The sequence below is a fragment of the Carassius carassius genome, chromosome 11 (genome assembly GCF_963082965.1).
Source record: "Carassius carassius chromosome 11, fCarCar2.1, whole genome shotgun sequence".
NCBI lineage: Eukaryota > Metazoa > Chordata > Actinopteri > Cypriniformes > Cyprinidae > Carassius > Carassius carassius.
The window spans coordinates 23,676,279-23,688,464 of NC_081765.1; the positions used below are offsets into that span (position 1 = coordinate 23,676,279).

The window sequence follows — 12,186 nt, forward strand, 5'->3', positions numbered from 1 at the left end:
ACAGACATAACAGCAGGAGTGTTATAAACCTTCTACACGCAAACATATCGACGAATGCATTGTTGAGCAGACAAAAAGATTCGCGTTAGATACATTTTAAAGTGGATTTCTGTAATCAACCATGGAAGAACTCACGGCGTTCGTGTCGAAATCCTTCGATAAGAAAAGCAAGGAGAGCAGCAAAGAGAGCATCACGTACAGGGAAGTTTTGGAGAGTGGTTTAGCCCGAGCCAGAGAGCTGGGAAACTCGGAGACCAGCCTTCAGGAAATTACAGAAACCAACAACAACCATTGTCCGATACACCTTTACAAGGAGCACGTAGAGCTGGAAAAGGAGAAATTGAAGGAGTTTAACGTGACACGGGCTACTGACGGTGAGTTACACTTTCGCAAAGTGTAGGCTAATAACGTGTTTCGCCGCAGACGCGTTTACAATTAGATTTTCGCGCGAATACGTTGTTAAAATAGCTATACAATCTGAATACATTGTATATTGAGGTCATTTTGATAATCTTATAGAGAGATTTCGATCGCCTTGAGAGGCTAACTAGCATGCGAATGCGTGGAGAAATTCAAGCTTTTATTCAGCTGATGCAGTGGGCACTTGTTCGTGCTGTGCAGAGAACCGTTTTCTTTTGAAAAGAACAGCAATGCAAGATTAATTTCAAGTAAAATAATCTCAGTAAATGTTAAACAAACAAAACAAAAAAGAAGTCCGTACTCACATTTGAAGTAGCCTATTAAAGTCAAAACATTAGGCCCTTGTCAAATCTGAAAGGATGATCAATTAATTTGCGTAAGCGTTCCTTAAATTGTCAGCAAATGAGTAGACACTTATTTTCTCTTAATTTAAAAAAAAAAAATGTCTAAATAAAGTTAAACAGGCTGTCATTTAACACCGAACCATATGGGTGATAATATTTTAAAAGTGAGATTTAATTTAAAACGTGTTTGCTTCACAAACTGCGAAGAAAGCAGACGAAGAAAGACGATAATCATGGGAGGCCCATGACATCTTGTTTTGGAATGAAACACCTCATTAATAATAATGCCTACTACTATTACTACTACTGCTAATAATAATAACAATAATGATAATAATTGAGTAAATTTAAATGCCATTGATAATATACTGCACTGAAAACTAAAGAAAGCGAGAAAACTATTGCAGTAAGACAAAGTTGTGTAAGTTTACATTTTATTTCCAGAATTTGCAAACATTTTATTAATACTGCTGGAATTAAGTTATTATATATATATATATATATATATATATATATATATATATATATATATATATATATATATATATATACTAAACGGTGAATTTTCTTTACTAATTTTTTTACATTTTTACTAATATCTTGTAATATCTTGTAATATCTCTTTATCTATGTATCTTAAATATAAGAATCTGCCCAATTACAATTCATAGGCCTGCATATTAAAAGAAATGTAATGTAATGTAAGTGTTTATTTGTAAGTCAGTGTTATTTGTAAAACGATTTCCACAATGTATGCTATTACGTTTTTTTTCAAAGCAGCAGCAATTTCTCACTGTTTATCTTGGTTTCATTTTTAATTTTTAAGATATATCTTCGAGAAAAAAAGTGTTCCCTGTTGACATGTCGTATAGGCTTCTATTAATTAGATGTATTTACTTCCAGATTATTTCTGAGCCGCCATCTGCACGCTCTTTATACACTCGTGTAATAAATGAACGCTTTAAAAGAAATACTTTGTTGATGCGTTTATGCTGTATTTTCACAGGAATTTATGATTGCAAAGACAAGAAGGAGGATGTGAAGTCAGAGGACGAGGACGCACAGAGTAAACTGAAGCAGAGACGGAGCAGGACAAATTTTACCTTAGAGCAGCTGAATGAACTGGAGCGCTTATTTGATGAGACGCATTACCCGGACGCCTTCATGCGCGAGGAGCTGAGTCAGAGGCTCGGGCTGTCAGAGGCCCGCGTGCAGGTAAGAGCCCATTCTTCCAAACACTTCAGTGATTCTTTTTATTATTTAAAAAAAATCTAAAAAGAAAAAAAAGAAAAAAGCAAACAAACAAACAAATAGAACAGACAAATCAGGCAAATATTAAACATGAATACATAAATAAATAAATAAATTTAAAAAAAAATCATTCATTTTTAAACGAATGCATCACGAATGCACCTTTTAGTGGAAACGCAAATAACCCTGATGTCAAACGGGGGATCTGTGTCACTCATTTTTCAATGTTTTATGTAGGCCTATGTTCACGAAATAGGTTTAAAGTAGGCCAGTGTGTGAAAATAGGCAACAACACAATCAGCATAGCATAATTGAGAAAAATAATGTCCACGGAGATTATTCATAATGTTTCTTGCTTTTATATTTGATTTTAGCAAGTAATACTAAGTCTCCTATAATAGCGCTGCTGTGGTGTAGATATATATTTATATGCCTAGAGGACTTTATGACGCTGATAACTTAATGTAGCCCTACAGGTAAAACTAAAGGGCTTTTGTTAGCAGTTTTTAAAGGTAGAAATAATAGGCAATCTATTAGTATTAAAGTACTGTTAAGCCCTTCTTAGGAAGACGTACGTGTTATAGCCTATAGAGAAGTGAACTGGCAAGGAGAAAATAATCAAATAAATAATACAGATAGTAAGTGTGATGCTAGGCCTTCATTTCTCCTACACATTTGCTTAAGTAATTTGTATATCATAGCCTATACCCTGCGCCTGAGATGTTTACCATTTGGACACGGTTGTTGTTCTGTTCACTCATAGCCTACACAAAACATTTCTGTTATCTATCTGTTATTCAGAAAGATCTAACCACATCATTAACATTAATGAAGAGATTGAACCGCTGCTGCAGGGATACCTTCTTATGTCACTCACCTCATTTTCTCTAACCTTATCTTTGTTATATCTGCCCATTGCCTTGATATACTGTTCCTATAAAAATGTATTAGGAATAATCAAATTCCGTTTTAACACCTACAGTGGCACAGGCCGTGTTACAAAACGTAATGGGAAAATAAGTAACATTGTTTGCCAGTGTGACAGCTTGCAACATATTTTTAATGTTTCAGAGGCGGAATCAGATTAAGAGAGGAGAACAAAGAATGGGTCAATCTGTGATTTGATGCAACCAAAAAATCATACTGCCTTAAAAAGACGCCTCTGTATAATGCATCACAACGGCATTTTCGTATCACATTTCAATTTTCGCAGAAAATTCAGAGTTAAATGCAATGGACGTGAGCTAGCCTAGTTGATATGGACCTGCTACTATACTGTCCTATATAAGCCCTACGCCGACCAGCTGTCAAGAATCTAATTGAAAGTTATGAGACCTCGGTGAGGAGAAGGCAGTAATTCAATTACGACTAATATCTTTCGGTTTTTGGTGCAGGGCTAAATTAAATGTCATTATTCACTGTCTCTAATAAAAATCAAAAGGAAATCAGATTAGGGTATTTGTGAACCGCATCATTGAGTGGTCCTTAATGAAGAAATAACTGTCGAAACCAGTGTAGCTCACTTTCCCTATAGCATAGTGCTGGATAATTACAATCGATCAAAGACTGAAGTATGATGCATTCATTTTGGCGCTCTAAAAGTCACACACTGAATAATAATAATAATAATAATAATAATAGATTCTATAATTCAAAATCCGAGTGTCTTACAAAAACAAAACAAGACAAGAAAAAAAAAAAAACAGATTGACAGACGTTTCCTTTTAAATTTTAATGAGTGAGTCTGAGAGTTGAAAAAGCAGCGCTAATAGCCTGATTCAACTGAAACGACCAAAGTGAGTAATGATAGAAAACTGTAGCCGTAGATTACTCTTGCACTGTTCATAATTCATATTTTCATTCATGTTTTCTCAAGCACCTGTGATAAAGCAAATTAATTTTATTGGAGAAAAAAATAGACAAAGGCCTACATTTTAGCAATGTAAAATTGTCAGTTAGTTTAGATGGTGCTTTGACAAGAGCTCGTAGGCCTACATTATTTAGCTAATTTAAAGAAAAATAAATAAATACGAAAACTAAAATGTTTTACTTATAGGCTAGACAAAGCCAAATAATATACAGATAATTCATTGGTGTAAAAGACGAAAATTGGAATATTAATTATGAAAAAGATTTGTGGAACAATGAATAACTGAACTCGCTTTTCCAACTGAAATGTCTAATGAAATAATAAACTTCACCGATTATCAGAGGCAACAGAAATCGGCATAGTTTTTCTCTAAAGTTGGTTGCATGGACAAAATAAATATAACAAATATGCAGATTTCTGTCATTTAAGTTGTGGTGAACACGATATTTTTTTCTGTTTTAGGTATGGTTTCAGAACAGAAGAGCGAAATGCCGAAAACAGGAAAATCAAATGCACAAAGGTAAAAAGGATAAATAATATTTTAATAAATAACCTAATTATTAAATGTTATGTGTAATATTAGATTTTAATATTTCAAGCATATTTAATTTCATTTATAAAGGGGCATGACCCAAGTCAGAGTAGAACTGGGTGCTCGTGAGCTGTAGCAGCTCTTATTTGTCCACTTCATCAACACACCATTTAATAACTCATTACATTTTAAACTTGATGTAAATGGTGAAATCATCTACATAAAAAATCATTATGACTATCTTTGCTCATTTATTATTCCTTTCTATTCAGGTGTTATTTTGGGCACCGCCAGTCACCTGGACGCGTGCAGGGTCGCTCCTTACGTGAATATGGGCGCGCTAAGAATGCCATTTCAACAGGTAGGAGTAACGAAGCTGAAATGGCTTCGTTCTTTATATTGGTGTTCTGTGATGTGCAAACGTGCAGTTCAGTCGACTAAATAAATCACATAAAAGTAGCCCACTGCCCGAGAAATGTTTAGGCTTTGACAAACAATCTGATGTGATGCTAGTCATGCGTTGCGCAAAGGGCGCGAACCTTTCACCTCCGGGGCCCGATGAGAGACGAATGAGATAAGAGGGACCGAGAGACATTTCATCTGGTGGTGAAGAACTGTCTGAATCAGCCAGACGAGAGAGCAACCATAATTAAGCTAATAGCACAGCTAGGGAAAGGCAGATAAAAGAGATTATGAAAGAGAGGAATAACGCACTGATGGTTATTGGCACTGAGCAGCATTGGCAGGGCTGAGGCATGAGGATTGCATACTGAACACCACAAATGTCCACCACCTGTTGTTCTGACTGCTCCTGTAGAGGGGTTGCACAGTCCAGTCTGACTGATTTGTGGAGACGCTGGAGCAAGGGGCTGCTTTAATTTTTATGAGTATTTTCACACAGAGATATTAAAATAAATGCAAGTGCCAGGAATAAAGTCAGAAGGCCTGTGGTTAGAAATTGTGAGCAGCAAAGAAACTCGGATGCGACAGGCCATATTCATACCTGATTATTTTCCAAAAATAACTGACTACCAGGTCTGACGTTATTTATCTTCCTTTCAAAGTAATCTCCCTATGTTTGTATTCATGTGGAAAACAGAAAAAAGAAACATTGGTAAAACATTCTTTCCCACTGTCAAAAACTTGTGTAGCTTGTCAGATGTTGTATTTTAGTTGGACTGCAAAATGTAAAGCTTTGGAATATTTATGATCTCTGTGCAGAGAAAGATACATGAGAAGAATACTAAAAAGAAAATAAAAAATAAGTCACTTTTTAAGTCAGTGGATGTCTAATTTTCACCTCATCTTACTGAAATAATTGCCAAGAATCCGCAACCTGATATTTTATGCTGCCTGCTTACATCTTCCCTTCCACCCCTAGGAACCATGTGAATAAATATTTATATATATGAGAATGAATATTTTGGGTGCAAAATTGTTTATTTATGCCATTGAATATATAATTAAGATTACATGATGTTGCAGCTTTTAACGGTTGTATGGCAAGATTCAGTGTGGATCAAACTAATATACTGAGATGTGAGATTTGCAGCTGTTGAAAGTTCTTTGACTATTAAGCTGTATGAGCTGATTGCATAATAATTTAGCTCAAGAGCAGATGAAAAAGAATGCACTGAGCAAGTGACTGTTTTTACTGAAAGCAAACAGTTTGCGAAAACCTTCAGAGGGGTGTCCGAGCCTGAAACCGGATCCCTGTTGCTCCTCGAGCTGACCCCGTGGCCGCTGACTAACTCCATGTTTGTTTTTGCCTGTCCCACAGGTCCAAGCTCAGTTACAGTTGGAGGGGGTCGGAACACACTCCCATCCTCACCTGCACCCACACCTCGCAGCCCACGCTCCCTATCTGATGTTCCCGCCCCCGCCTTTTGGATTACCAATCGCGTCGCTGGCAGACTCGGCGTCTGCGGCGGCCGCCGTGGTAGCTGCTGCCAAGAGCAATAGCAAGAACTCCAGCATCGCTGACCTGCGACTCAAGGCAAGAAAACATGCCGAGGCGTTGGGACTCTGACCCCCATGGGCTTCTCTGCTGCTCTGAACTGATAATTGCTTCTAACACAAGACTAAGCCTGTGAAAAGGCCGTGACACTCACAGTTAAAACAAAACAAAATAAAAACAAAAGAGAAAAAAGGGGTGTAAGGGGAGAGAATGAGAGCGAGAGAGAGAAAAAAAGTCACAAAAAACCAGCTGCCAAAACAAACCACTTGTAGAGAAAGGTAATTAAATACCAATGAATCACCTTTTACTTTTCGTCCAACAGGCAGGACTTCTTGGAGGCCACTGGCTCAGCCCTTTCCAGGCACAGATCACAGCTCCAGGACCATACAAAAATATCTGGATGTCTGTCTGAAAACCAACTAGGAGTGAAGACTTTTTAAAAAAGCAAAAGGCAGACACAAAGTGAGGCTAGAGATTGTGTTTTTATGGACAGACACTGAGACTTTGGAATCTCAACCTCAAAGTGAAAAGAAAGAGACGGGCATTTTTGCCTCCTACCACTGTGCCACTGCCTAGTGCACGTGCTCAAATGAAGGATTGACCTATTGGGGCTGGCCTCCATTGTAACTGACATACATCTATGTTGATCACTGCCATGATAAGCCTCCACTACAATTAATATCTAAAGCAGTTATTTGCATTTTTATTTTGTTTTTCATTGTTCATTCTGCTGTGGACAAAGACTGGAAACAGCAATAACATCAATGGTACAATCTCCTGGTTTTTAGTGGAATTCTTATGATTCTTTCTGTTTTGGGAGGAAATGTTCAATTGCTGTTACTTCCTTCTGGGCATGTGTATGGACTTTAGCTTTCATTCTCATATTTTGTGCTCTCTTTTTTATGTGATGTGTCCTGGAATAGAAGTGAACCTATAGCTTTTGCACTTCAGGTCTTGCTCTTAAGGGGTTTACAATCCTTCATGCAAGATATACTACTATGTAAGGGGGAAACAAATTTGGCTTTCGTTTTGCTGAAATACATTGAAATGACTTGTTTTTGTTTGTTTGTTTCGAAAAGGATAAAAGGTAACCGTGTAATTTAACATTTTAAGGAACATCAGTTTAACTGAAATGCAATTATGTGCAGTTAAGTGCAATACTGTAAATATGGAAAATGTAATATAGCGGTTGATGTTTGCTAATTAAACAATGATTTTGAAGTTGGTGGGTTTTTGGCACTGATGTTCGCCACAAACACATCTTTAAAAGCTGTGTAAAAATTATTTGCATACTCTTTTGCAATGTGCCATACCTCCCCGAAGTTCAATGGTATTCAAATATAGTTTTGTACACGTGCATTTAAAGAGATGTTGAATTCCCCTGTAACTGACACTGTACAAAAATGCTCTAGGTTTATAAATCATAAACATGTCTGGGTTTTAACATAACAATTAATCCACCAAAGACAACAATTTGATCGCATTAGTAAAGGTAGAATTATTTAATTTAAAGTTCCAAAGTCATTTACAGTACGACATGAATTTCAGCAACTGGATCCAGAGTCTTTTTTCCCCATATAAACAAGAACCTGTCTACAGTTTCCTGAATTGAATATAGCAAGCTTAAGAATTTGTTACCAAGATAACAAAAGCAGTATTATTTCCATGACTGTCCTATGAAATAGATTCAGTTCAGACATCAATTGCCTTTGAACTACGGTAGTAGATCTTGGTCAGGTCTACCTCGAACAATAAACGCTACATTGTTGGCTGTTTTCATTGTTCACCATTACAGTTGTTTAGGAATGTTTCCGTTTCTTTAATTGACGTCATTGGTGCTTTTATTTATTATTTTATCTGAAAGTTTATAAATGTTAAATAGTCGAATTTCAAGTGTACATATTTACATGGCTTTGCATTTATTTTTATATATTTTTTAAATGTTAACGTTTGGAACAGTTTTACGCAAAGGTGTGACTGCAGTACATGTGTTTGACTAAAATGTAGCGTGTTTGAGTTTACAAACATTTCAGGGATGGTGGATGAAACCATAATACTTTGTGTTGAGATGTTCTTGATGCTCCAAGGAATTTGTTGTATCCCGTCATATTGCATATGCAAGCATGCCCAAACATGATTCACCATTGATTTGTTTTACTTCTGTTGTTTCACACACAAAAAAAGAATGTACATCTTGTACAAGTAATCTATCAATAAAAGTTATAAATATTTGTAATAGAGTTTGTAAAACTTGTGGCCCTCTGCAATTTTCTGAATAAAGGATGCTCTAGTTCAGACACGTTCGTATATTATATGCTCATATTATCATTTGTTAAAATTACTACAAGACTCTACTCTATATAGAGGAGCCACAATGAAATGAAAATGTATTTACCATCAAAATGTACTAGATGTTGATCCTTGAGTCTATTGAGACAAATTCATGCCTCTTTGTCATGTATGAGGTGCAATATGGATCTGTACCCCCCATTTATCTAAAATAACATCACAGTCACATCTGACTTTAGCAAGCCGTTTTTGGAGGCCTTTTTGCATCTGGAAACCCAAATCCAGATGTGTGTACACAAAGTAATTGCAGGCAACATAGTGGCTTTTTGTCTAAATTGCATGTAGAAATTAGTCCAAATGGCGTCCTGTTGAGCAAGTACCCTCTAAAAGGTCGGAGCACATTTCATTTGTAGCTTAGCACTCATACATCAAGATGAAGTGATATAGGCAGAGGCTGATACTCGCAAATTTAGGCACTGACCTCTGGCTGGGGTCTGCTGGATGAAGCAGAACATAACAGCATCCTTTTATGTACTCTAATAATTGGCAACATAGGACCACCATCAATCAACCCACAAGGCTTATTTTTAACATGTACAAACACACAAAGGTATTTATACTGGCCGCAAGTCACTAATAAAGACAAGCAAATGGCCTATGAAAAGGCTTAATTAAAAGTAAATCAAATTAAACTTTTTTTTTATAAATGTTATTACTTGCATTAAAAGTGACTTGAAGTTTATTGTAGTCATATGACTGACAATACTAAAGCTGATGTCCATTTAAAATGTTCTTTTTTGTAGCATGAAAGAAACTTCAGAAAATACTCCCCTCTTGTACATTCAAGAGACACTTACTTGTAACATCTAACAACTTATGAGAGTATTACACTTCTTATGAAATGCTGAATTATATTCTGCATAGGAAAATGAAATGGTTTTGAGTGAGAAAAGGCAAAAACATGACATTCTTCCCCACTTTGTGCCATTCCTGCTGAAACCAGAAGAACTTAACACGTGCTACCGATTCATGTGAGCCTTATCAATATCAGCCAAACTATATGTCCATGCATAACTTACGTAAATATTGTTTTTCTCTGTAAGTGCAAGGAAATGTTTTAATCTTTTCACCAAGGCTCTAAAGAAGAAAGACGTACAAGAGGTGTTGGGAATTCTAGTTGGAAAAGTTCTTAGCGTCCACACTTTAGGTCTTCAGGAGCTTGAGTGCATTTTCAACTTTAAGATATGTAAGCTTCAGTCTTTGACATCCTCTTTCATTAGCTTTTGGCAAAATTAACAAGGAGCTAGGCTTCAGTGACTGGAAAACATTCATCTGTTCATCCACCATAAACTTTCTCCTCCACAGCAAAATTAAAGAGAGCGAATAAAGTAAGTAACCCGGAATCTTAAGAACTTTTTAAAAATTAAAGGTGTTGTGCTGAATTCAAGCAGTGACAAAAAACAAGAAATGCTCTGGAGCTGGATTTCAGTCGTATATGTATATGTTAACTCAATGCATTGGCAATAGCTAATATCTCCTGATTCGATCAACAATTAAGTCTTATTTGACACATCTGTGGCCAATTATTTGGTTCTAAAATCAAGTTGTGGAAGAAAACGTTGCAAAACTTCACAGTGTTCAACTATCAGCCACTTAAATCTCAACGAATAAGCTAGCCGTTTTCTTGGTCTGGGATTGCTTTCTTATTCAGTCTAAATCTGTTGTATTTTGAAGCATCATACTAAAACCCTACAGGACCTGGATCTAACAGAATAGTAAAGTAGCAAGACTCTTCTTTAGGTGCCATTTCTCTTGCAGCATAAAAGTTACAATTCAAAATCTGTTAGCCTCCACTTTGAGAGACAAGTTACAGTACCTTCGTGGTTTTACCTGTAAGAAGCGAGAAACCATTTGAAAGTTCAAAAACCTGATCTTCTCACGATAAAAAGTGGTCAAAAAGGCCAACATTTCTGAAAAGGTGAGACATTACAAACAAATCACTGTGAATCCATTTGTTAAAACACAAAACAACATACAATATTTTTTATGTATATGTGTGTGAATATATATATATATATATGTATGTATATATATGTATATATATATATATGTATATGTGTATATAAAACACTAAAATGTGTTCAATGATTATTCAATCATGTTTAATAATGTTTATTTTGATTGCTAAAACAGAAATTACTTATAAAATCATTAAAAATCAAATCTACAATAAATCTGACATTGCATAACAATGAAAACAGTTTCTGTTTACCTTTCAGAGAAAAGTGTTTCCTGTTTATTCCAATTTCCAACAAAAGGCTTAAACGGGATGCTTGTATGTATTTTGTGAAAGCACTTGTTGTTTAAATTAAATTATGCCTTCAGTTAGACATAACTAAAATATATTGATTCTGAGATCATGCCCTTCCAGACAGAAAATCAGATAAAACCAAACATTTATCTCTTGTTAAAATGCTTTGAGTTATAATTATTTTTTCCATGTTGACTATTGTAAAATATTTCACTTGCAGATAATAACTGAGACCAGATTTCTTAAAAACTCTGAAGCTTAACAACTTGAATAGAAAATTTCAGGAATATTTTGATTGGAATTGATAACCAGCGCTGTTTTGATGTTTTCACTAGTGATCAATGCTGGTTTCATTTCTGATTACTAGAAGTGATAAACAAACAATGGAGTCATGTCTCTCTGGCATTCCCACTGCTTTCAGATAAGCTTTATGATTGAATGGCTGGCGACAGTGAAAATCTTTTCTTACTAGTGGGAATCAAAGTCAGATGCTTCAGAGGCAACTGATTTTTCAATGCCCTTAGTCTATCTCGCTCTACTGGGAGATAAAACCAGATAAGCGTTCTCATGTGAATGCATTGCAGCCATGCAATATTGAATGATGAAAATTTTGAAATCCATTTCACTGTTTACCACATTTATCTAACACTATTTCACACTCATTAAGTTAATGTCATTCAAGATGTGAACAGATGCCACTGTCTGAGATGACTTCATAGTGTCAGTTACTTTAAAAGATATTTTACGCTTATTCTCTACAAGCGACTAAACAATACTTTTTTAAACAAAAACCATGGGAAAAAAGTGAATATTAATAAAGTAAATGCTTGAAATGGCTTTACCAAAGAAACGAGTCAGATCAAAACCAATCTGAAGCACTTTTTCATAACAGCAGGAGCTGTTTTTTGACTAGTCTCATAAAAATGTATCTAAAATTGCATATGAAGAAAGACCAGACATGTTTTATAACCTTTATCATAATATTTAATTTACCACACCAGTATGCAAAATTATTTATTGAGACAAATTCAACATGCATCCCTGCTGTGTTTAAAAAAAACCCCACTAATTCCAAGTGTTTGTCCATATGGGAAAAACTGTTTGTCTGGTTGTTTTTTTTTGTGATAATCTACAGTGATTTTTTGCTGTGTATAATTTAAACCGCACATTAAGCTTTGTGTAAATCATGGCCCAGTCCTTCAGTTTCTGTGT

At 35.6% G+C, this 12,186-nt stretch overlaps 1 protein-coding gene across 1 annotated transcript; it reads left to right on the forward strand.

Annotated features, from left to right (window-relative positions):
- On the forward strand, positions 1–7,595 carry LOC132153062 (short stature homeobox protein-like). The gene is made up of 6 exons (XM_059562221.1): positions 1–374; positions 1,771–1,979; positions 4,348–4,405; positions 4,690–4,778; positions 6,198–6,413; positions 6,697–7,595. Exons 1-6 carry the CDS (start codon positions 122–124, stop codon positions 6,784–6,786), a joined length of 915 nt encoding a protein of 304 aa, XP_059418204.1. The 5' UTR covers positions 1–121; the 3' UTR covers positions 6,787–7,595.
- The last annotated feature ends 4,591 nt before the right edge of the window (positions 7,596–12,186 follow it).